At 44.1% G+C, this 26725-nt stretch overlaps 3 protein-coding genes across 3 annotated transcripts; 2 read left to right on the forward strand and 1 right to left on the reverse strand.

Annotated features, from left to right (window-relative positions):
* Positions 1-877: 877 nt before the first annotated feature.
* LOC123189174 (probable non-specific lipid-transfer protein 2) lies at positions 878-1751 on the forward strand. Its single transcript, XM_044601518.1, has 2 exons — positions 878-1303; positions 1426-1751. Exons 1-2 carry the CDS (start codon positions 961-963, stop codon positions 1458-1460), a joined length of 378 nt encoding a protein of 125 aa, XP_044457453.1. The 5' UTR covers positions 878-960; the 3' UTR covers positions 1461-1751.
* A 119-nt stretch (positions 1752-1870) lies between these two features.
* Positions 1871-3183, forward strand: LOC123189173 (uncharacterized). The gene is made up of 3 exons (XM_044601517.1): positions 1871-2381; positions 2490-2693; positions 2780-3183. The coding sequence occupies exons 1-3, from the start codon at positions 2142-2144 to the stop codon at positions 2936-2938; spliced, it is 603 nt and encodes a 200-aa protein (XP_044457452.1). The 5' UTR covers positions 1871-2141; the 3' UTR covers positions 2939-3183.
* Positions 3184-3255: 72 nt separating this feature from the next.
* On the reverse strand, positions 3256-8120 carry LOC123189172 (transcription factor E2FA). The gene is made up of 14 exons (XM_044601515.1): positions 7678-8120; positions 6217-6406; positions 6034-6087; positions 5729-5814; positions 5556-5644; positions 5431-5482; positions 5253-5305; positions 5107-5157; positions 4964-5012; positions 4748-4813; positions 4568-4644; positions 4270-4489; positions 3857-3926; positions 3256-3770 (listed from the first exon to the last, which is right to left on the reverse strand). Exons 1-14 carry the CDS (start codon positions 7882-7884, stop codon positions 3658-3660), a joined length of 1377 nt encoding a protein of 458 aa, XP_044457450.1. The 5' UTR covers positions 7885-8120; the 3' UTR covers positions 3256-3657.
* Positions 8121-26725: the final 18605 nt, after the last annotated feature.

Below are 26725 nucleotides of genomic sequence, written 5' to 3' on the forward strand. Positions count from 1 at the left end.
TATTATGCTATACTTGGGCAAAGCCATCGAGACAATATCCATCACCAGGAAGAAGAGAAGCGAAGCTATAAGTTCTTTAGGATAAACCTGAGATATACAGTATTGTAGCAATGGTCGAATTGTTGCATAGCCCCCTCTATTTCTTGTGGGCTTTGGGTCTGGCTGAGACGGCTTGCGTTAATTAATAATTAATGGTTTTGTTTGTGCTTTTTGTGGAATTTTTTTGGGACCCTAATAACGCGTGGATGACAACTTTAGTTGTGAAGCATGGCAACTTTCGCGGTTCAGTTTATTTTTGATAGAAACTTGTTGTGTGTCACTGAAATTTGCCATCCTTGCATGATTGAAATTATTATGAAAACTTCAGGGCCGAAGTGTCATGCACCTGACGTGTGGCAATTATCAATCATTTATTCTTTTTGTACCGTCTGTTGTATTTGTATGGTTTTTGGGCGGTTTCCCTCGTTTAACTGGACCAACTTGAGTAGTTGGCGTTTCTAAAAGGGAACTCTAATTGGTTGCCATCACTAATGGTTCTGCGTTCACAAGCCGTAGTATCAACCCTTCATGCCATCACAAATGTCGTGCATGTACGATAGATTGCCATGTACGATAGATTGCCGCACGCTACGAAGGAAGTTGTGCACACATTTATCATGAGAAGAAAAAAAGGACGGCGCCACACACGTATCTTGTTCCCTCCGGTGTGCTATGCATGTGCTTCTTAACGTAGAGGACAATCCTGACGGATGGTGAATCTGACAGTGGGACTGCTGCGCCCATCACGAGGTTCGTGCTCCTTACATGGTCGGCAATCCATGGACACTGTACATAGCAAAAAAAAAAAACCATGGACACTGTGTGTATAAGCAGAAGCTATGCCGCCATTGCCATTTAGCCACGACATCGCGCGCACACAAGAGCCGAGCAAAGGGAGCGTAAACCACCACGAGCACAACAATGAGATCCCTGGTCTCGGTGTCCGCGGCCGCGCTGGTCCTGGCCGCCGTCCTCGCCGCCGCGCCGCGGCTCGCGGGGGGCACGGACGAGTGCGGCGCCACCCCCCCGGAGCAGGAGGCCCTGAAGCTGATGCCGTGCATAGCGGCGGGGAAGGACCCGGACTCCCAGCCCTCGGACCGCTGCTGCGCGGCGGTGCAGGAGATCGGGGAGAGCAGCCCCGCGTGCCTCTGCGCGGTGCTGCTCTCCAAGATCGTGCGCCGGGTCGGGGTCAAGCCGGAGGTGGCCATCACCATCCCCAAGCGCTGCGACCTGGCCGACCGCCCCATCGGCTACAAGTGCGGCGGTACGTTACGCGCTGTTTGATTCATCGCTCGCGTGGTTCTTCGCCTAGGAATTCGTTGGATTATGAAACGGTCGACGACGCGTTGGGCGAGTAATCACGTGTCATTTTTCTTTGTTTTGCAGACTACACCATGCCCAGCCTGCAGCTGAAGGACTGATCGACGGTTTACCAGCACCAAAGCGGTTAAATAAGGCTAGTAAGTTCGTGTCTCCGTATGCAGACACCAGTACATTGTATGGAGTGTTCAAAAAAGACCATAGATTCTTTTCTTTTTGTGGGATTAAATAAGGCTGATGATTCTGTGTGTATACAAATTCCTATAATCCCAATGGTAACGTGCGGGTATCCGCTAGCAAAGGTAGAAGCTGAAACACTGTCACGCTGATCAAGGCTTACTCCTGTGTATGAAATCATTCGACAAATTTGAATAAGGAAATATATTATACTACATCTGTAAAAAAAATATAAGAACGTTTATAGATCACTAAAGAGAAATACTACATACTACTAGCAACAAAAGTGTAAAAGCAATGAGATATTGGCCCTGCGCCTGAACGCTTTGGCGACGTGTCAACACACTGTGCTACACGCAGTCCGTACATAATGGCACAGCGATGGCTACTTGTCACCTGCCTCCACCTCACGTTTGCATCAGCACAGCAGCCCAAGCCCGCATCGATCCCAGCCGTCCATCGTGCACAACACCCAGTAACATTGTACCACCTGGCGGCCCCGATTCCTATCTCTTCCTGCCCCCGCGTCCCCACCCGCTCCTTCGGCGGTCTTCGCTCTGCAGCCTCTGCTGTTTCCACTCCATCCAATCGTCCGTGCTCCATCCATGGCCGCACCAGCTCTCCCCCTTGCCAACCACGCCGCGCCCACGGCCACGGCCAGGTACCTCCACCGCAACCACCAGTTGCTGCAGCCCAAGAGGCAGCTCCCGCCCGGCTTCCTCGCCGCTCGGCCTCTCCGGCAGCCGCGCCGGCCGCTCTCCGCCGTGCCGGAAACCAAGGAGGAGGACGCCAAGACGGCCGAGGAGATCACCGAGAAGTACGGCCTCGAGGTCGGCCTCTGGAAGGTAAGCACGCACGCCACTGCAGCCTACTAGTATACGTATACATGAAGTGAAATTTGCAAGCACACGTGAACTGAATCGTGTGACGTCTGACGTGTTTGCTTGCTTCAGATATTTAGCTCCAAGGAGGAGGAAGGAGGCGAGGAAGGGTTGGAGGGGAAGCCGAGGAAGTCGAGAACGGAGCAGGCCAAGGAGCTCCTGGGCAAGTACGGCGGAGCGTACCTGGCCACCTCGATCACGCTCTCGCTCATCTCCTTCACCGCCTGCTACCTCCTCATCAACGCCGGCGTCGACGTCCAGCAGCTGCTCGGCAAGGTCAGAGCTACTTTTCGACTCGAGCTGGTCACAAACTTCTTAATCACAGACGGGGTTTGTGCTTTGTTCTAACATAAATGCTGCAGATTGGGATAGCCACGGACGAGACCGGAGGGAAGGTGGGGACATTCGCGCTGGCCTACGCCGCGCATAAGGCGGCGTCGCCGATAAGGTTCCCGCCGACTGTGGCGCTCACGCCGGTGGTGGCCAACTGGATAGGGAAGATCACCAAGGGAGGCGACTGACTCCACTGATGCAGCAGTGAAGCATAGGCACTTCGATCGATGTGCGCTTGCTGGTAGTCTATGCATCACGCCCAGCTTAGATGTTCTAGTAGTGTAAATGAAATCTGGCTAAAGTACGATTTTGCCTACTTGTTTTGTATGTTTGCTGCTGCTCTTGTAAAACAGGATAGTAATCCCAATGTATCAGAGACAAACTAGTATTAGTAACTGGGAATATATCGAATTTTAGCTAGTAATGATAACAATGAATGGTGAGTCCAGAAATCGTCAATGCTTGGGAAATGACCTATAAACTCTTCTGCATGGAATTTGCACAGTTTGCTCGACATATGCCCTAGTATAATGGTATAAGTTATCCATTGTACTTTGTACACGCCTGCCAGAATATTTACAGGTTTTTGCAGAGGAAGAAGCAGGCGCCCAGACTGACCTTATCAGGGGAATCCAGTTGGAGAAAATCACCTGATAAGCTCAAGCGGCAGACTGAAGACACAAAATACTAGCGACTCAATGTACATACGCTGACTGGAAGGAGGAGGTGAAACCATTGAGGCACGGCAAAGCAATAAGTTACTGAACACACATCGCCAGGCCACTGCCAGAAAGGACGCAAAATTTGGTAGAAATCACCAGCTTCCAAAGAGTCCCAGGAAGAACATTTACCATCCCCAAGAAACGAACTCTCTTGTTCCAGAATGTCCTAATCATCATCTTGTTCTCTATCCACAGGTTGGGCCTACAGCTGTAGATTTGCTGACAACTGCTGGCTGTTGCTGGGGTGTGCGAGGGGCGGTTGCCTCTTCAGCTAAGAACTGATCCCACTGCACTTCTGCTGTTCATTAGTCAAGTACTTCAAAGTTGAGGTCGGGTTGTGCCTTTTTAAACAACATCACGGTGAATTCATTTCTTAAAGGATACGTGCTGTTCTCCACATATCTGTAATGCTGCTGGCATCACCGTCAGTGAGAAGGTAGTAGTCAGCATCAACCTGCAAAAGTGTGTACAAGCATGAGCCACTGGGTCTTTGAGAGTCTGGATATCATATCAATACAAGATGAAAAACAATAGAAAGCTAAAAATAGATTGTTATTGCTACCAGAAAGGTGACTGGATAGTACAAAGATCAAGAGTCCAAGAATATATATGCAACTAATGTGAGTTGACGTTCACAGATGTCATGGACAAAGAAGTTATGAAGGGAAAAAATCAGAGTCCGGTGTACTTTTCAGTTCAATGATATGATTATTTTTTTTACCTTCCATAATAGTTTATTTATACAGAACGTAAAGTTCATATCGACTTGCATCAACATTTTTTTAGAAGGAACTTACATCAAATTCTGGAGTTATCTTTGCCATCCCGCCAAAGTTTTGAGCATTTAGATCTGGAGTTTTGTGGATATGCTGAATATTCGGCAACTTGTCCTTTGATCTGCTGCTTTGTCCAGCTTCTGTTGCTATGAATCCGTCTGTGGAGGCAGGTTCGGCCACATTTGCATGCCTTGGAGGCGTTGTGACACCAACCAGCTCTTCCATGTTTTCCTCAAATTTACTAAAAATATAATGAGAATGTTAATAAGACAATCTACCGTTTAATGCATAAGCCTCAAAGAGAAGACTGACACATTACCTAACCAGGTAAAGATCGATGGAACCCATTGTACTCCTTATTACGATTGTGTATCTCCTTTGGACATAATCACCAGCCTGATTAAGGAACAGATTCACAGAGGTCGCAAAATAGTTAGTAATAATTATTAAACAATAGATGAAGTAGATGGATAACTCATCACTTTGACTGTTTCATTACCTCATCAGGATCTGGTACTTCCAGTGTAGTGCCATGAGGTGCTTTTATCGCGATTAGTGTTTCATTCTGCAGAACGACAAAGACCATATGAGATCGCAACAAAATTATCTCCATACAGATTATTATAGCTGGTCTGTTAAGCTAAGTCTGAACAATTAGCAATAAAGTGACCTTTGGAAATGAACAATATTGCATTTCTCAGTAAAACAGACGGACCTGAAAGCAGGGCAATCCCTTGATGTCATCCTCGGTAAGGTATAGCCACCTAAAGGCAGGAATACCAGAAAAAAATTAGTACATGATTAGAAAGTGGCATGCTATTAAGTACAAAAGCCAAACATGGAAGGAATATAGTTTACCTCTGATTGTTCTCTTCTTCAGTTAACTCCCTCACCTTTTCATGCATTTCACTGCAAGTATAATTATTTTCAGATCATGTAGCTATTTACTTTAGGTACCAGACAAATTACAGTCAATAATTTTGCAACCTCCAGTAGCTACCAACCTTATACGATTATCCAATGCTTTTTCTTGGAGTTTAAGATTTTCAAGTTCTGTCTGCGACAAGGTTAAACAAAAGGCTGCTTAGATTAAAATGTTTTCTGTTTCTATCTTCAGAAGAAATTATCAAAACTGTGACAATTTCAAGGTTGCGAGAACTAGAAAATTACAGCAATACGTACCTCCAAAACTGAAATTTCATTGTCTAAGTTAGCTCCTGAGTCATCCAAACCCCTGCAGCGTTGCGAGCTTAGCATTTCGCACCATAAATACAGGCATAAATAGTTAGAACGAAGACAATGATTACCTCCAACGGATTCTGTTCTTAAGCTTCTTTTCTAACAGCCCAATTCCTTCAAGGACATTTGTAATGTCGTATATGCGTCTTTTTTTAACCTGTTGTTAGAAACCATTGGTAATCTTGTATCAATAGGGACCAAGATATATGTTAGCTTTAATGAGAAGAGAAGAAATCTATACCACTAATATCTCTGCAACATGATTCAAATCTAAAATGCCATCTTCAGCCTGCTTGAGCAAACTGATGAACTTTTTAGTCAATTCCCCTGAACAAACATTACACAGAGAGCTGTCAGAAAACCTAATATCTAACCAGGCAATTCTCTTCTACTTAATGAATAGGCAGCACTCCTGCTGGGTATTCCCAGAAAAAAAAAGTAAAAGCTAATATCAAGCATGACGATATAACCAGATATAAATGCACCATAAGCTGAATCCCAACAGTAAGGTGAGAAAAACTAGAGATCGTATGAGACAAGACAAACCTAATGAATGTTCAGCGCGGGAAGAACCAGGAGTGAGTGGAGTACCAGGTGAACCTGCAAAATACAAAGGTGCATGCATTCAAATATTAGTGCGAAAAAACACATCCAGATATAAAAGTATAAGTTGTGAAAAAAAACTATGTTGATGTAATCAGTAGTATAGAACAAGAGGTTTCTACGTGCCAGCATTTGATATAGGGGTCTGCAGTCCATCTTTGCTGCCTTTAGCCTTTGATTTGTATGTCCTAGCAGCTTTTCCAGAGACAGGGGTCATATGTGGACTGCTAACTCCTTCAGTAAACCCAGGGCTGGTTATCATCCATTCAGTTGACTCAATGGCATCACTTTCTCCACATGGAGCTTTTCTTTTTAGCTGCAAAAAGGAGAAAATGCATCATTCAGTGATCTTACATCAGAAATTGCCTTAAGTGGCATATGCAAATAACAGATCTCAAATTCTCATGTATGCAGTAAGTGTATCATGAGTAAGTCAACATGCCTCCTGGGTCTAGTAGGCAGATAATATTTTGTTTATATGCTGTATAATCTAACAATGAAAATGGACAGCAATCCGCATGATCACAACACAAAGATATAAGAAAACCTAGAGCAGATAGCACCAGTGTCAGGTATAAGCTATAGCTGCATTGAACCTATGACTACACAAACAGTGATCCTATCATGGCTACCAATAATCCCAAATGACAATTTCCTTCACCAAAACACTCAGAATCTCTCTAAAGAACACAACTATATTTGCGGAGCTTCAATGTGAAAAGTCGTGTACACTGTCCAAGATAACAAAGATCATGAAATCTTTTTATACTATGGGGAAGTAACCATCATAAATACGCAAACATGTTTTTTCTGCAACATTGTCTCGTTAACCTGGAACAAGCACAGTGATCCAAAGAAAACAGATATCTCTAACAAAGTGCAATGCAAATTACTACATGAGCAGCAATTTCTGTGTTGCAGATACATACACGTCAGGCATGAGAACTGCAGTAATAATAACTAAATTAGCAATAACATGACTATTCACAGAAAAAGAAACATGACAGAAGCACCAGAACTGAGAACTGCCAATCATAGTTGCAACAAAGTGAGGCGACAGCGAATTTACATCTAAATCGATTCTACAAAGTATCAAATGCTACTTTATTAGTATTCCTAAAAAAATGCTACTCTAGTACCCTCCCAAGCTGACAAGAAGCAACTCTCAAGCAGCTGGGAAGGATTAAGGAAAACAACCTGAATGTGGCATTTGCCATCCAAACATTACCTATCGCCCCCAAACCCCAAATCTCCCCGCGGACCGGCGAACTACATACACAGATTACTCCACTTTGTATTCTAGAAAAATATTACTCCAATTTGCAATTGATACCAGATAAATCGATAGACTATCCAATGCGATGGAAGCTTAACATCAATGTTTCCCCAGATTATTCAGAGAATGGAAATAAGCTGCCGACGATTCTACCGAAATCAACATGCCAATAAACTGTATAACATGTTCGATATTCCGCTAAATGACAGCTCGAAGTGCACAAAACCTCACCGAATCCGTACGAAGATCCCTCCAAGAAACAAGCACATGGTACAGTAAAGTTCATGGGTAGGCTCAAAGAGGCAACTCACGGGCATCCTGATGACGATCCCCTCCTCGACATCGCCGCCAGCGCTGCCCCGGGACGCTGCTGCCGGGGCGGAGGAGGACGGCGGCAAGGGGAACCGGTGGTATTCGGCGGGGACGGCGAAGGGCGGACGCTCCGGGGCCAGCGGAACGCACTTCTGCACCGATTGCACGATCTGCTGCGCGGCCTGCGGCCGGCCACCTCCCGACATGGTCTCCGACAGGAGGGCCGCAGCACCACCGAGTCCGGCGATCACCAGCCCGGCGCGTGGAGAGGCTGGTCCTGGTCGGATCTCCGGCGATCGCCCCGATGCGGGCTCCTTGGGTAGGGTTCCGGCGAGGTCGGCGGCGGGGAGCGGGGCGGTGCGAGGGGTTAAGGGGAAAAAGCGCGAGGAGAGAAGAAAACGAGGGAAGGGAGGGAAATTGGTAGCGTTTGCGAGTTGCGACTTCGGATAGGTTATGTGGAGGGAAGCCGACGGAGAGGGTTGTTCTGCGACGCGGTTATTTTATTTCTTCGAGGGTCTGGATGTAAATCTAGCGCGGGCTAGAGCCCCGCGGCGCTTGGTTTTAGTTTCTGCCTTTGTGCCGTCCGTGTAACACTATTCCGTAATTTTCTTTTAAACATCACAAAATTGGGAGCTTTATTTTTGTTTGGTTTGAGGTTGCTTACCACATAAATCATGTGGTAATTGGGAGCTTTATGTGATATCGTGGCCTTCCCGTGCCACTTCGCTAGGGTACGCGACCGGCTGCCGGCGGCGAACCGGCCGTTGAGATCCACCGCGGCACCTGACGCGGTTCAGCCCAAAAAAAACCAGACCAAGGGAGCGGTTCGGTCCGAGACGGGTCCGAGCTTTCCTAACCGCCCGTCAATGGCGGATGGGCGACACGTGGGGAGACATCCAACCCTCCACTCCCCCCCGCAGCCGCGCAATGGAGGTATAAATCCCACGCCCCGACCCGTGCTTGACCTAGATATCTCATTCTCCCATTTCTGGGCGGCGGAGAGAAACCCTAGATCCAGGACAGCAGAGTCATTTGGGTGGTGGAGAGGCAAGGTTGGGGGAGACTTGAGATCCTTCGTTGCGGTGGCCGCCTCCCCTCCCATGGCGACGGAGGGGGGACGCGGCTATCATGGAGACCGGCACGAGGCGACGGGAGGAGGAAGAGCTGGTCGTGGAATGGGTCGGATCCCTGGGCGCGGCAACGGCCGCGGGGGCGACAGGAGCAAGTTCTCGTGGCGGCGCGACGACGACGGGAGGCACACCAACTCCCACTCCAACTCGTCCAAGGCCGCGTCAGCGTCGGATGACACATCCAGGTGGGAGGAGGCTGCGGGGAGGCGCCGCGAGATCCACGACGGCGGGATCTGGGTTCAGAAGGCGCAGGCGTCGTCGGGCTCAGGCGGCGTCAGTGCAGATCAACACGCCCCCCCTCCGCAGCAGCGTCCTCATGGAAAGCAAAACCAGGTGCACCCTACCAAGAATCCTGATCTCTGTCCCATTTGCAAGTCCCCTGAGCATCCTCCTACACGATGCCCGCAAGCTTTCTGTGAACGCTGCAATAAATTAGGTCACCTTGCTTCTGTTTGTGTCGAATTCCTTCCGTGGGAATGCATTGCCCCTATGTGTGCTTTCCAGTCAAAAGGGCAAGGCTTCTACTACATACATGATTCTTGTACTGCTAATCAGGTGAAGGAGAGGGCCAATAATATTGTAGTTACTATCATTGAAGGGGAAACATCGACTCGTCAAATGGAGCTTGATCTTAGCGATTACTTGGCTACGGGTTGGCGCTGTTCGGCGCATGCTATTGGCCCTGGAGTTTTTGTTGTGAGATTTCCTAACCCCAGAGCAGTAGCGCAAATCTGTTATGTGGGAAAAGTCACTCTTAAGAAAAGTGGGGCTGTGATTCATGCCACACAGTGGTCATCTGTTGTGGGGGCCAAAGGAGTCATGGAGGTAGCCTGGGTTAGAGTCAGTAATGTCCCTCTGGATAAGAGAAGCGAAAGAAATATGGCTTATGTTACATCGTTGGTAGGTGTTCCTCTTGAGATTGATGGTGCAACTCTGCATTGTCCTAGCTCTGTTCGTGTTAAAATGGGGTGCAGAAACACTGATGAAATCCCTGTTGTGGCTGAGGCAGTTTTAGGAGGGCACTTTTATGATTTTTTCTATGAAGTGGAGCAAGTTCTGACTAGAGATCCCAACAGAGAGAAAAAACAGTTGAGATATCTCAGGGCCCTGATAAGAATGTGGAAAAAGAGGGATATAAGCAGGCGGCTCCTGGAGCTATGATGAACAGTTTCTCTCCCGGGCCTGGGCAGGGCCCCTTCCAGGTCCAAGGGAGAGAAGCAGGACGTCATTCGGGAGTCGCAGGAGAGTGTGGAATCCGATGACTCCTTGCACACTTCTCTGTTAATCGACACTATGGCTCAAGAACAGAAACTGGGAGAGGAGAATGTAAGTATCCTTAACAATGAAAGAAAAACGGATACTCTTTGGCCTAGCAATGGGCAAAAATCCTATTCTGATGTCGTGAGATCATCTACACAGGTGAATGAGATGACTGAATACAAACAAGACAAGCTGGGTGGAAGCAGCAAGTACATAGTAGAATTGCCTGATGATGGTGTGGAAGATGAGGCGATTCCTACCCCCCCTCTAGTCATCGAAGAGAACCTTCGCTTCAGTTCGCGTAATGTGCAGAACAAGCTGGAGAGGGTGGAGGAAAAGGCCGTGGTAGCGGTGAAGAAGAGGAATATGGAAGGTACGCATAACAGCCCAAACTCTTTTGAAACGCTCTCTAACCCTGAGTTGATTCTTAGGGCGGTTAAAATGGGTGTTGACATTCCTGATACTGACTTTACCTGCATTGATGTTCTGAGAGAACTTGAAAAATGTCGGAACAATGAACCTCGGGAGGAGAAAAAAGAAGATAATAACAATGAGGAGATCCCTATGATCTTAACTAATGTAAAAGGGGACAAAACCCCCTTGAATTTGAGGTGGGGTGACGAAACTGATGTAGAGGAAGAGAATTTTATTATGGTTAAATCCAGGAAGAAGAGGGATAGAAAAGTTAATGTGGTGATATCCAAACCTGTGACCAGGAGTCAGAAAAATGGTGTTTCCTTAATGAAAAAAGAGGGTAATCCTACTCTGCCTCCTAGTAGGATTACCAGAAGGGGAAAAACAATGTGATTAAATGAATGGAATGTTTTGGAATTGCAGAGGAGCAGGAAAAAAGGAATGACTACCTGCTTCTCTGATTTAATAAGAGATCATTCCCTGGACTTTATAGGTCTGCAAGAAACTATGAAGAAAAAATTCTCTCCTAAATTCCTAAGAAAGGTAGACCCCTTGGATAGATACATCTGGAACTGGACCCCTTCTATTGGCAAATCAGGTGGTCTCCTATGTGGTATCAAGAAAGAAAATCTTGACATTATATCCTGGGTACTTGGAAGCTTCCTTATTCAAGCTAACATATATGATATTAAAAAAAAGTGCGTCTGGGCTCTCGTAGTAGTCTATGGGGCAGCTCAGGATGATAGGAAAAATGAATTCTTAAATGAGCTAGATACTACTTGTTCCCAGATCCATGTCCCCTATATAGTGGGCGGTGATTTCAATATCTTACGATACAGTGAGGAGAAAAACAAAAAAATGACCCATTCCCATTACACAGACAAATTTAATTCTGTTATTCAATCCTTAAATTTAAGAGAGATTTATATGGGAGGGGAAAAGTACACTTGGTCCAATAAGCTGAAACACCCTACCTTGGAGAAACTAGACAGAATTCTTATGAACTCTAAATGGGAGGATCTATTCCCTTTGGTATCTGTTCGTAAGTTGGTGAGAGATACCTCGGATCACAATCCACTACTTTTGGTCACAGAACCTATGAAAACTAGCCCTTCCCATAATCAGGAATTTAGATTTGAGCTAAGCTAGCTTAAGAAGGAAGATTTTTATGCCAAGGCTAAGAGTATTTGGGAGCAACATGTGAATTCCGAGGATCCCATTGATATCTTGAATATCAAACTCAAACGGATCAAGAAATACTTCAAAGGATGGGGGGCTCACTCTTTTGGGCATGCCAGAAAAAGAAAAAAAATGCATCAAAGAAGAATTAGAGAAGATTGAGAGGTTGGAAGAAAATGGCCCCCTCGATCCAGAAATCTATGAAGAGAGGACCTCCTTGTATGCAGAATTAAATGACCTCCTTGTTATGGAAGAACTGTTTTGGTTGCAACATTCCAAAGAGCGTTGGCTGCTCAAAGGAGATAGTAACACAGCTTTCTATCACAAGATTGCTAATGGTAGAAAGAGAAAAAATACTATTCACTCGTTCTCCGCGGGGGAGGTGAACATTGAGGGCACGAAAAACCTACTAGAACACGCAACCTCATATTACAAGGAACTGTTTGGTCCGGCCAGAGGCAATATGTTCCATTTATCCCCTGAAACCTGGTCTGAAGAAGAAAAACTCAATGAATAGGATAATATCCTACTCACGAGCGAGTTCACAGAAGAAGTGAGAAAAGCGTTGTTTGGGATGGGATGTAACCGTGCACCAGGGCCGGATAACATTCCAGCAGAGTTTTATATGCATTGTTGGGAGTTTGTCAAGAGTGACATCATGTGTTTGTTCAAAGCCTTCCATTCTAACAACCTTGACATAGCCCGCCTGAACTATGGGGTGATTACACTTATTCCAAAGATGAAAGGGGCAAAGAAAATACAGCAATACCGCCCCATATGTCTCCTAAGATGCCCTTATAAGCTTATCACCAAGGTTTTGGATAATCGGGTGGCGCTTTTTGCTGACAAGCTGATTAGCAGACATCAAAACGCGTTCATTAAACACAGGAACATCATGGATGGTATCCTTACGTTGCATGAAGTTCTACATCACGCCCACCAGAAAAAGAAAGTCGGAGTGGTGCTGAAATTAGACTTTGAAAAAGCCTATGACAAGATCGACTGGGAATTCCTATTGGAATGTCATCGAGGTCGAGGCTTTGGGACAACTTGGTGTGGTTGGATTAAAAAAATTCTTTACAACGACACTGTCAGTGTCAAAATGAATAATGAAAAAGGCCCCTATTTCCAAAGCCACAAGGGGGTGCGTCAAGGCGACCCCCACTCCCCCTTTCTATTTAACCTGGCAGTTGAGACACTGTCAAAAATGATCCGCAACGCACAGAAAGAAAAACTTCTTACTGGATTGGCTTCGGATCTTATCAAAGATGGGGTAGCCATCCTTCAATATGCAGATGACACTGTCATTTGCTTGGAGCACGATAAAAAAGCTGCTGTTAACCTGAAGTTGTTACTTTATATCTTTGAACTCATGTCTGGGCTTAAAATCCATTTCCTAAAGAGCGAAATCCTTTGTGTTGGAGGGGATGATGATATTTTAACCTTCTATGCAGAACTGTTTAATTGTTAGATTGGTCATTTCCCAATGAAATATTTGGGTGTGCCAGTCAGCTATTCGGCCCTTCATAGTCTGCAATGGAACTTCGCCGATGAGCGATTCTTGCATTGTTGCGAGTCCTGGATAGGCAATGCGGCCTCATAAGGAGGAAGACTTATCCTTTTGAACTCTTCCCTTACTAGCATCATCTATTTTTACATGTCTATGTTTCTCCTGCCTAAGATGGTCATTGATAAACTGGACAAACATCGTAAGCGCTTCTTTTGGCAAGAACATGAGGGCCGCAAGAGATATCACCTGGTCAAATGGACCAGAATATGTAGATCTAAGAATAAGGGAGGACTGGGGGTGAAAGATCTCCGAAAACAGAACATCAGTCTTCTCACCAAGTGGTGGTGGAAACTGGAAACACAGCAAGGGCTGTGGCAAGAAGTAATCTGAGCGAAATACCTAAAAAAGGATACGGTTACATCGGTCAAAAGCAGATTTAGTGATTCCCCTATCTGGAAAGCTATTATGAAAGTAAAAGAATATTACCTGGCCGGTCGTAAAGTGATTATGAAGTCGGGCAACCTTGCCAGGGTGTGGAAAGATTCCTTGCATGACGAACTCCCTATGGAGCAGAAATACCCTATGCTGTACAACATTTGTAATATACAGGAGATCACGGTGGAACAGTTTAGAAATGGTGTAGGGGAAAACTTCTTCCGGAGACAGCTGCATGCAGCATTGTTAGATCAGTGGAATGAACTCAATAACACTGTTAACTCCTGGGAGTTATCGGATGAACCTGATCAAGTGGCTTGGACCCTGGGCAAGAAGAATAAATTTACAACCAGATCGGTATATGACTACCTGGAGAGAAACATCGCAGGTTGTAACTACAGATGGATCTGGCAGGCAAAGATCCCTTTGAAAATTCAAATTTTCGTGTGGCAAACCTTTCAGGATGCTATTTTGACTAGAGATGTCATGAGTAGAAGACGATGGGCCGGCAACCCCAAATGTTCTTTCTGTTGGAACAGAGAGACTTCAAATCACCTGTTTTTCACATGTCCTGTGGCCAGGGTGGTCTGGAGGACGGTGGGGTGTGTTCTGGGTACGGACACATGTCCGAACAATATTTGGCAATACTTTTCATGGTGCTACGTTTTCCTTCCTGATGGAGGAAAGTTTTACACATTTGTGCTTGCAGCCGTGTGCTGGGCTATATGGAATTGCCGAAACCAAGCTACCTTTGAACAGAAAAAATTAAAGACTCCTTTCGCTGTGATTTATTCTGCTTGTGGTTTCATCTCTTATTGGGCAGGGATGATGACTAGGACGGACCGGGAGGCGATGGAGAGAGGATAAAAAATGCTAAGAGCCAGCGCATCAAACATGATGAGGATCTGTGCGGCTTTAGGCAAGATGGAGCAGGACTGAAGGGAGAGGATCGGTGCCTGAGCTGGGTCATAATCTCGTCTTGGTCGTGTGCCGTGGTCTTGATCTGTGGTCATGCTGCTCCTGTGTGAGCGCTCTCATTCTGCTCCTGCGTGAGCTCTTTTGTTGTATCAAAACCTCGCTGGATGATATCGTTTAGGGCTAGTTCTGTGTTTGCGTGTCCTTGGGTTTTCGCCCCACGGTAAGCTGCTCGAGGACGAGTGCTTGCAGTGGGTTTCTCAAGGATGCATTGAACTCGCTTTCCCCTTTCTCGCCTCCTTAGTAACTGCAACGGTGAAAACTTTGTATTTCCGTTATGTCAAAGTAATGGAAAGGGGTTATGCCCGGTTCAAAAAAAAATGGGAGCTTTATTAACGAATACCGTACTAACGAAGAGCATCTATAGTCTGACACCTGAAATCCCCCTCGAACGCTCCGACAAACAGTCTGGTCACTAACCGATCAAAAAGAAGTGGCTCGGGCGGGCGTCTCAAACCGGCTTCAAATGCCCAGGTTGATTGGTACCTCTCATATCCAGCCCACTGGGGTGGACATGGGGTGGCCCGGACGCAACAGGGCGCGTGTGAAGGAAATATGCCCTAGAGGCAATAATAAAGTTATTATTTATTTCCTTATATATCATGATAAAAGTTTATTATTCATGCTAGAATTGTATTAAACCGGAAACATGATACATGTGTGAATACGTAGACAAACAGAGTGTCACTAGTATGCCTGTACTAGACTAGCTTGTTAATCAAAGATGGTTATGTTTCCTAACCATGGACAAAGAGTTGTCATTTGATTAACAAGATCACATCATTAGTTGAATGATCTGATTGTCATGACCCATTCCATTAGCTTAGCACCCGATCGTTTAGTATGTTGCTATTGCTTTCTTCATGACTTATACATGTTCCTATGACTATGAGATTATGCAACTCCCATTTGCCAGAGGAACACTTTGTGTGCTACCAAACGTCACAACGTAACTGGGTGATTATAAAGGAGCTCTACAGGTGTCTCCAAAGGTACATGTTGGGTTGGCGTATTTCGAGATTAGGATTTGTCACTCCGATTGTCGGAGAGGTATCTCTGGACCGTCTCAGTAATGCACATCACTTAAGCCTTGCAAGCATTGCAACTAATGAGTTAGATGCGGGATGATGTATTACAGAACGAGTAAAGAGACTTGTCGGCAACGAGATTGAACTAGGTATGGGATACCGACGATCGAATCTCGGGCAAGTAACATACCGATGACAAAGGGAACAACGTATGTTGTTATGCGGTCTGAACGGATTGAGAGATATGAAGTCTCCAATAAGTTCTATAGCTGCAAGATGGAGGAGAACAGTTCTGTCAGTGAGCATATACTCAAAATGTCTGGGTATAATAATCACTTGATTCAAATGGGAGTTAATCTTCCAGATGATTGCGTCATTGACAGAATTCTCCAATCACTGCCACCAAGCTACAAGAGCTTCGTGATGAACTATAATATGCAAGGGATGAATAAGACTATTCCCGAGCTCTTCGCAATGCTGAAAGCTGCGGAGGTAGAAATCAAAAAGGAGCATCAAGTGTTGATGGTCAACAAGACCACTAGTTTCAAGAAAAAGGGCAAAGGGAAGAAGAAAGGGAACTTCAAGAAGAATAGCAAGCAAGTTACTGCTCAAGAGAAGAAACCCAAGTCTGGACCTAAGCCTGAAACTGAGTGCTTCTACTGCAAGCAGACTGGTCACTGGAAGCGGAACCGCCCCAAGTATTTGGCGAATAAGAAGGATGGCAAGGTGAACAAAGGTATATGTGATATACATGTTATTGATGTGTACCTTACTAATGCTCGCAGTAGCACCTGGGTATTTGATACTGGTTCTGTTGCTAATATTTGCAACTCGAAACAGGGACTACGGATTAAGCGAAGATTGGCTAAGGACGAGGTGACGATGCGCGTGGGAAACGGTTCCAAAGTCGATGTGATCGCAGTTGGCACGCTACCTCTACTTCTACCTTCGGGATTAATATTAGACCTAAATAATTGTTATTTGGTGCCAGCGTTAAGCATGAACATCATATCTGGATCTTGTTTGATGCGAGACGGTTATTCATTTAAATCAGAGAATAATGGTTGTTCTATTTATATGAGTAATATCTTTTATGGTCATGCACCCTTGAAGAGTGGTATATTCTTATTGAATCTCGATAGTAGTAACACACATATTCATAATGTTGAAGCCAAAAGATGCAGAGTTGATAATGATAGTGCAACTTATTTGTGGCACTGCCGTTTAGGTCATATCGGTGTAAAGCGCATGAAGAAACTCCATATTGATGGACTTTTGGAACCACTTGATTATGAATCACTTGGTACTTGCGAACCGTGCCTCATGGGCAAGATGACTAAAACGGCGTTCTCTGATACTATGGAGAGAGCAACAGATTTGTTGGAAATCATACATACAGATGTATGTGGTCCGATGAATATTGAGGCTCGTGGCGGATATCGTTATTTTCTCACCTTCACAGATGACTTAAGAAGATATGGGTATATCTACTTAATGAAACATAAGTTTGAGACATTTGAAAAGTTCAAAGAATTTCAGAGTGAAGTTGAAAATCATCATAACAAGAAAATAAAGTTTCTACGATCTGATCATGGAGGAGAATATTTGAGTTACAAGTTTGGTGTACATTTGAAACAATGCGGAATAGTTTCGCAACTCACGCCACCCGGAACACCACAGCATAATGGTGTGTCCGAACGTTGTAATCGTACTTTACTAGATATGGTGCGATCTATGATGTCTCTTACTGATTTACCGCTATCGTTTTGGGGTTATGCTTTGGAGACGGCCGCATTCACGTTAAATAGGGCACCATCAAAATCCGTTGAGACGACGCCTTATGAACTATGGTTTGGCAAGAAACCAAAGTTGTCGTTTCTGAAAGTTTGGGGTTGCGATGCTTATGTGAAAAAGCTTCAACCTGATAAGCTCGAACCCAAATCGGAGAAATGTGTCTTCATAGGATATCCAAAGGAGACTATTGGATACACCTTCTATCACAGATCCGAAGGCAAGACTTTTGTTGCTAAGTTCGGAAACTTTCTAGAGAAGGAGTTTCTCTCGAAAGAAGTGAGTGGGAGGAAAGTAGTACTTGACGAGGTAACTGTACCTGCTCCCTTATTGGAAAGTAGTGCATCACAGAAAACTGTTTCTGTGACACCTACACCAATTAGTGAGGAAGCTAATGATAATGATCATGAAACTTCAGAACAAGATACTACTGAACCTTGTAGATCAACCAGAGTAAGATCCGCACCAGAGTGGTACGATAATGCTGTTCTGGAAGTCATGCTACTAGATCATGATGAACCTACGAACTATGAAGAAGCGATGGTGAGCCCAGATTCCACAAAATGGCTTGAAGCCATGAAATCTGAGATGGGATCCATGTATGAGAACAAAGTGTGGACTTTGGTTGACTTGCCCAATGATCGGCAAGCAATTGAGAATAAATGGATCTTCAAGAAGAAGACTGACGCCGACGGAAATATTACTGTCTACAAAGCTCGACTTGTCGCAAAAGGGTTTCGGCAAGTTCAAGGGATTGACTACGATGAGACCTTCTCACCCGTAGTGATGCTTAAGTCTGTCCGAATCATGTTAGCAATTGCCGCATTTTATGATTATGAAATTTTGCGGATGGATGTCAAACTGCATTCCTGAATGGATTTCTGGAAGAAGAGTTGTATATGATGCAACCGGAAGGTTTTGTCGATCCAAAGGGAGCTAACAAAGTGTGCAAGCTCCAGCGATCCATTTATGGACTGGTGCAAGCCTCTCGGAGTTGGAATAAACGCTTTGATAGTGTGATCAAAGCATTTGGTTTTATACAGACTTTTGGAGAAGCCTGTATTTACAAGAAAGTGAGTGGGAGCTCTGTAGCATTTCTGATATTATATGTGGATGACATATTACTGATTGGAAATGATATAGAATTTCTGGATAGCATAAAGGGATACTTGAATAAGAGTTTTTCAATGAAAGACCTCGGTGAAGCTGCTTACATATTAGGCATAAAGATCTATAGAGATAGATCAAGACGTTTAATTGGACTTTCACAAAGCACAGACCTTGACAAGATTTTGAAGAAGTTCAAAATGGATCAAGCAAAGAAAGGGTTCTTGCCTGTGTTACAAGGTGTGAAGTTGAGTCAGACTCAATGCCCGACCACTGCAGAAGATAGAGAGAAAATGAAAGATGTTCCCTATGCTTCAGCCATAGGCTCTATCATGTATGCAATGCTGTGTACCAGACCTGATGTGTGCCTTGCTATAAGTCTAGCAGGGAGGTACCAAAGTAATCCAGGAGTGGATCACTGGACAGCGGTCAAGAACATCCTGAAGTACCTGAAAAGGACTAAGGATATGTTTCTCGTATATGGAGGTGACAAAGAGCTCATCGTAAACGGTTACGTTGATGCAAGCTTTGACACTGATCCGGACGATTCTAAATCGCAAACAGGATACGTGTTTACATTAAACGGTGGAGCTGTCAGTTGGTGCAGTTCTAAACAAAGCGTCGTGGCGGAATCTACGTGTGAAGCGGAATACATAGCTGCTTCGGAAGCAGCAAATGAAGGAGTCTGGATGAAGGAGTTCATATCCGACCTAGGTGTCGTACCTAGTGCATCGGGTCCAATGAAAATCTTTTGTGACAATACTGGTGCAATTGCCTTGGCGAAGGAATCCAGATTTCACAAGAGAACCAAGCACATCAAGAGACGCCTCAATTCCATCCGGGATCTAGTCCAGGTGGGAGACATAGAGATTTGCAAGATACATACGGATCTGAATGTTGCAGACCCGTTGACTAAGCCTCTTCCACGAGCAAAACATGATCAACACCAAGGCTCCATGGGTGTTAGAATCATTACTGTGTAATCTAGATTATTGACTCTAGTGCAAGTGGGAGACTGAAGGAAATATACCCTAGAGGCAATAATAAAGTTATTATTTATTTCCTTATATATCATGATAAAAGTTTATTATTCATGCTAGAATTGTATTAAACCGGAAACATGATACATGTGTGAATACATAGACAAACAGAGTGTCACTAGTATGCCTCTACTAGACTAGCTTGTTAATCAAAGATGGTTATGTTTCCTAACCATGGACAAAGAGTTGTCATTTGATTAACAGGATCACATCATTAGTTGAATGATCTGATTGACATGACCCATTCCATTAGCTTAGCACCCGATCGTTTAGTATGTTGCTATTGCTTTCTTCATGACTTATACATGTTCCTATGACTATGACATTATGCAACTCCCGTTTGCCAGAGGAACACTTTGTGTGCTACCAAATGTCACAACGTAACTGGGTGATTATAAAGGAGCTCTACAGGTGTCTCCAAAGGTACATGTTGGGTTGGCGTATTTCAAGATTAGGATTTGTCACTCCGATTGTTGGAGAGGTATCTCTGGGCCCTCTCGGTAATGCATATCACTTAGCCTTGCAAGCATTGCAACTAATGAGTTAGATGTGGATGATGTATTACAGAACGAGTAAAGAGACTTGCCATTAACGAGATTGAACTAGGTATGGGATACCGACGATCGAATCTCGGGCAAGTAACATACCGATGACAAAGGGAACAACGTATGTTGTTATGCGGTCTGACCGATAAAAGATCTTCGTAGAATATGTAGGAGCCAATATGAGCATCCAGGTTCCGCTATTGGTTATTGACCGGAGACGTGTCTCGGTCATGTCTACATTGTTCTCGAACCCGTAGGGTCCGCACGCTTAAGGTTACGATGACGGTTATATTATGAGTTTATGCATTTTGATGTACCAAAGGTTGTTCGAAGTCCCGGATGTGACCACGGACATGACGAGGAGTCTCGAAATGGTCGAGACATAAAAATTGATATATTGGAAGCCTATGTTTGGATATCGGAAGTGTTCTGGGTGAAAATGGGATTTTACCGGAGTACCGGGAGGTTACCGGAACCCCCCGGGAGGTATATGGGCCTTAGTGGGCCTTAGTGGAAGAAGAGAAGAGGCAGACAGGGCTGGGCCGCGCGCCCCTCCACCCCTAGTCCGAATAGGACAAGGAGAGAGGGGGCCGGCGCCCCCCTCCTTCTCTCTCTCTCTCTTTTCCCACCTCACGAATCCTATTCCAACTAGGAAAGGGGGGGAGTCCTACTCCCAGAGGGAGTAGGACTCCTCCTGGCACGCCTCTCCTGGCCGGCCGGCCCCCCTCCCTTGAACCTTTATATATGGAGGCAGGGGCACCCCTAGAGACACAAGTTGATCCACGTGATCATATTCTTAGCCGTGTGCGGTGCCCCCTTCCACCATAGTCCTCGATAATATTGTAGCGGTGCTTAGGCGAAGCTCTGCGATGGTAGTACATCAAGATCGTCACCACGCCGTCGTGCTGAAGGAACTCTTCCCCGACACTTTGCTGGATCGGAGTCCGGGGATCGTCATCGAGCTGAACGTGTGCTAGAACTCGGAGGTGCCGTAGTTTCGTCGCTTGATCGGTCGGGCCGTGGAGATGTACGACTACATCAACCAAACGCTTCCGTTGTCGATCTACAAGGGTACGTAGATCACACTCTCCCCCTCTCGTTGCTATGCATCACCATGATCTTGCGTGTGCGTAGGAATTTTTTTGAAATTACTACGAAACCCAACAGTGTGAGCCACGTGGGATCCGGCCCACGCTCGCCCACCCGACCCACATATATTCGTCCTCGTACCATCAAATGTACAAGCAAAACGAGCACATTTGTCAAGTCAGTCTTAACTTCCTTCGTGATCAACCACATCACCGCAACCGACATTCCTCCTGGCACCAATATAGTATCATCAGATTCAGCGGGTGTTTCTGTGGGTGGGATCCGATCAGGTTTCGGGCGGCAAGTGGGTTAATTGGAGAATGGTGTGTCGCCCAACCAATATGTGCGCTTTGGGTATCCTTGATCTTGAAAATGTTGCCCGCGTACTTATACTCTAATGGATTTGGTTTGCTTGGGTCAATCCCTAGAGAGCTTGGGTTGGCCTTGAAACCCCTTGTGACGGTGAAGACACATACTTATTCTATGCGGCGACATCGATCGGCATTGGTGACGGCATGATGACCAGTTTATGGTATTCTCCTTGGCTTGATGGGTAAAAGTCGAAGGACATCGCTTCGGGCATCTTTGCCATGTCCAAACGTACCAATTCTTGCCAAGGCTATGGCTAATAATGCCTGAATCCGTCACATAAACCTTCAAGGAGGCCTATCAGTTGCCCCCATCCAACAATTCTGTCACCTTTGGTGCAAATCCCACGAGATCCACCTTACTCTAGGCACTATTGATGCCATCCGCTGGAAGTTCACCACCATGGATGCTATTCCGCCGCCAATGCTTATAGGATGAAGTTGCCAGATTGATAAAGTCCGAGATGACAACAATGGTTTGGAAGATGTGGGCTCCTCCAGAGATAAAATTCGTCTCCTGACCCGTGCTTCAAGATAGGATCTGGATGGCCGACAGATTGCTTCACGGAGGTTGGCCAAACCGCGGCCCTTGCCAGCTCGGCAGAAGGGAACCAAAAATTGCGACTCATCTAATGTTCAAATGTCGTTTTACTATGAGAGTTCGGAACATAATTTATGACTGGTTGGGAATGCAATCTACGACCCTCTCTTGGAGCGACCCTCAGATAGTCAAACAATGGTGGAACTCTAGCGAGGGTCGACTAGGCTACTCCAGAAAGGCGACCAACTCGTTACATATGCTCGTATGTTGGTAGATTTGGAACAAGATAAATGCTTGGATCTTCCGGAACAAGGCCTCCCTTCCCATGCGGGTGGCAACGACGATCATGGAGGAGGCCAAGACTTGGGTAGTTGTTGGGGCTAGATTTTTGGGCCATTTAATTCCGGGAGAGTGATCCCTTTTGTTCAGACCTGCGTTGTCCTGTAATCTTAAAACTTTGTCCGATTTCTTATTAATTAATGAGAAGAGACAAAGCTTTTTCCTCCATTTTAAAAATGAGCACATTGATGGGTTGGGACATTGGCATCCCTACTGACGTAAGTAACCAAGAGGGAAGCAAAAATAGCTCAAATCTCGCGTTGCAATTGAATGTGAGTTGTTGCGCTATTTTCATAGGTTCCAAACGATCGACCTCCAATATCACATGTGAATAACCACAAAATTGAGCGAATATCATTCCTTCACAAAAAGGGCTAATAATCCAGCGGTGAAAGAATCTGACACACCCTGCAAAGGCATGCTCTAAGCTTCGAGAAATGCAAGGGAGCCACTCCCCTTGCCCTCCCTTCATGTCATCAGTATTCATCGACCCATCAGTGTTGATTGTAACCCACCCCGGTTCGAGCGATCTCCAACATTGGTTCACTGCCAACTTTTTTACGAGTTACTGGTAGGCCCAAGATCGCCAGTCTCATGAACCCATTTTAATAGCCTGTGTCGGGTCCTATCCTTGTCGCTCATGCGTCCAACAGTTGCACGAAGTCCAGATTTTATGCATAGTGGTGATAATCTTGCATCTGTCATCTCCAATGAACATTTAACAAGATACCCAGAGCCCAAGTTTGTGGATGTAGCCGTGGAAGTGGAAGATGAAGCTGAGACCGATCCTTGGTTGTGATCCAAAATTTCTCCGTCTACGTGCAACTGACAAGCGCATGCGACATATCATCGTCTATGGCCTTGAAAATGTCATACATACTGATGAGTCCCTTTAGTGATCCGGTAAAGGAGCGAAAAGGATTCTTGCCTTTTTCCTATAGGTGACCCTGAGTTATCGAACCCACGAGAGGAAGTGCACCTTGAAGACAAGGGGTTCTAAGCAGCTTTTGCAAGAGTATTAATTCTAGTTTTTGGACTAGAACAAAATCAAGTTGCATAGTGAACACTTATAAATACAAACATGTGCGGGTATGAAGACTTGATTCTTTAAAGTATATGTTTGCGAACAAGATCATTCTGATATTAATTTGTGCCCTAGAAGACAACTGCCAAGATATTAATTTGTGAAAAGTCAGAATATCCATTAAGGAAGCAAAAGTGTGTGCGCTTAGATAATCTTTCAAGCATTTGATCAATAAAAGGCAAAGGGTAATGATCTTTTCTAGTCGCTTTATTTAATTTTCTAAAATCAATTACCATTCTATAGCCTGTAACAATTCTTTGTGGAATAAGTTCATTCTTATCATTAGGAACAACAATTATACCTCTTTTCTTAGGAACACAATAAAAAGGACTTACCCATCTACTATCAGCTATAGGATAGATTATACCTGCTTCCAGAAGTTTTAATATTTCTGTTCTTATCACTTCTTTCATCTTCGGATTTAACTGACGTTGGTGATCAACAACAGGTTTAGCATCAGGTTCCATATTAATTTTGTGCTGCCATAGAGTGGGACTAATGCCCTTTAAATCATTAAGAGTATATCCAATAGCAGCTCGACGCTTCCTTAGAACTTTCATAATCTTTCTTCTTCATGTTCTGAAAGGTTAGCACTAATAATAACATGATATATCTTCTTTTCATCAAGATAAGCATATTTCAAAGTGTCTGGCAATTGTTTTAATTCAAACACATGATCACTTTTAGGTGGAGGAGGACCTCCTAGAGTTTCAATAGGCAAATTGTGTTTAAGTAGAGGATGTTGTTCAAAGAAAATTTTATCTATTTCATTTCTTTCATGCATATGTTTATCATTTTCATGGTCTAGCAAATATTGTTCTAAAGGATCTGTAGGTGGTACAACAATAGAAGCAAGACTAATTAATTCATCCTTACTAGGCAATTCTTTTTCATGAAGATTTCTACTAAACTTGGAAAAATTAAACTCATGGGACTCATTACCAAAACTAACACCGACAGTCTGTTTCTCACAGTCAATTCTAGCATTAACGGTGTTCAAGAAAGGTCTACCAAAAATAATGGGACAAAAGTCATCTTGTGGGGAACCAAGAACAAGAAAATGAGTAGGGTATTTTATTTTCCCACACAAGACTTCAACATCTCTAACAATCCCAATTGGTGATATAGTGTCTCTATTAGCAAGTTTAATAGTAACATCTATGTCTTCTATCTCTGCGGGTGCTATGTCATTCATAATTTCTTGATATAAGGTATAAGGAATTGCACTCACACTAGCACCTATTTCACATAAACCATGATAACAGTGATCTCCTATTTTAATTGAGATGAGGGGCATGCCAACAACAGGTCTATGTTTATCTTTTTATCAGGTTTGGCAATTCTAGCAGCTTCTTCACAGAAGTAAATAACATGCCCATCCATATCTTCTTCTAAGAGATCTTTAGCCATAGCAATACTAGGTTCAACTTTAATCTATTTATCAGGTTTAGGTGTTCTAATATAGCTTTTGTTGACCACAGTTGAAACTTTAGCATGTTCCTTTATCCTAACAGTGAAAGGTGGTTTCTCAATATAAGTAGAAGGAAGAACTGGATCAACATTATAAAGTATAGTTTCTTCTTTAACTGGTACCAGTTCTTTAGTTTCTTCTTTAATAGGTGGGTGATATTTACACCACTTCTCTTTAGGGAGTTCAACATGAGTAGAAAATGATTCACAAAAGGAGGCTACTATCTCAGAGTCAAGTCCATGTTTAGTGCTAAACTTTTGAAAAGCATCGGTATCCATAAAAGATTTAACACAATCATATTTAAGTTTAATACCTAACTCTTTACCTTCATCGAGTTCCCAATCTTCAGAGTTGCGTTTAATTCTTTCCAAAAGATCCCACCGAAATTCAATAGTCTACTTCATAAAAGAACCAACACAAGAAGTATCATGGATGGTTTGATCATTACGAGAAAGCCGAGCATAAAAGTTCTTGATAATAATTTCTCTTGAGAGCTCATGATTGGGGCATGAATATAACATTGACTTAAGCCTCCCCCAAGCTAGAGCGATACTTTCTCCTTCACGAGGACAAAAATTATATATATAATTCCGATCACGATGAACTAGATGCATTGGATAATTCTTTTGGTGGAACTCCAATTTCAAAAGATTCCAATTTCAAAATCCAATATCATCGCATAGCATATACCATGCCAATGCTTTTCCCTTCAAAGATAAAGGGAAAACCTTTTTCATAACTTTTATCTCCGGGTAAACCTGCAAGCTTGAATAATCCACAAATTTGTTCTACATATATCAAGTGCATATCAGGATGTTCGGTTCCATCTCCTGCATAAGGATTAGTTAGCAGTTGTTCTATCATACCCGAAGGAATTTCATATTCAATATTTTTAGTAGGTGCAGTAGGTTGAGGGGTAGCTAATTTTGGTTCCGGTCGAGGTGAAGATACCCCGAACAAACCTGGTGTCTACTACGCAACTTTATTCTTATAGACACGTGTTGGGCCTCCAAGCGCAGAGTTTTGTAGAACAATAGCAATTTTCCCTCAAGTGGATGACCTAAGGTTTATCAATCCGCGAGAGGTGTAGGATGAAGATGGTCTCTCTCAAACGACCCTGCAACCAAATACAAGAAATCTCTTGTGTCCCCAACACACCCAATACAATGGCAAAATGTATAGGTGCACTAGTTCGGCGAAGAGATGATGATAAATGTGTAATATTGATGGTAGATATATATTTTTATAATCTTAATAAATAAAAACAGCAAGGCAGCAAATAGTAAACGGGCACAAAAACAATGTTGCAATGAAGGAAATATGCCCTAGAGGCAATAATAAAGTTGTTATTTATATTTCCTTATATCATGATAAATGTTTATTATTCATGCTAGAATTGTATTAACCAGAAACTTATACATGTGTGGATACATAGACAAACAGAGTATCCCTAGTATGCCTCTACTTGACTAGCTCGTTAATCAAAGATGGTTAAGTTTACTAACCATAGACATGTGTTGTCATTTGATGAACGGGATCACATCATTAGAGAATGATGTGATGGACAAGACCCATCCGTTATCTTAGCATAATGATTGTTTAGTTTTTCTGCTGTTGCTTTCTTCATGACTTATACATGTTCCACAGACTATGAGATTATGCAACTCCCGAATACCAGAGGAACACCTTGTGTGCTATAAAATGTCACAACGTAACTAGGTGATTATAAAGATGCTCTACA

This window comes from Triticum aestivum, chromosome 2A (genome assembly GCF_018294505.1).
Source record: "Triticum aestivum cultivar Chinese Spring chromosome 2A, IWGSC CS RefSeq v2.1, whole genome shotgun sequence".
Lineage (NCBI taxonomy): Eukaryota > Viridiplantae > Streptophyta > Magnoliopsida > Poales > Poaceae > Triticum > Triticum aestivum.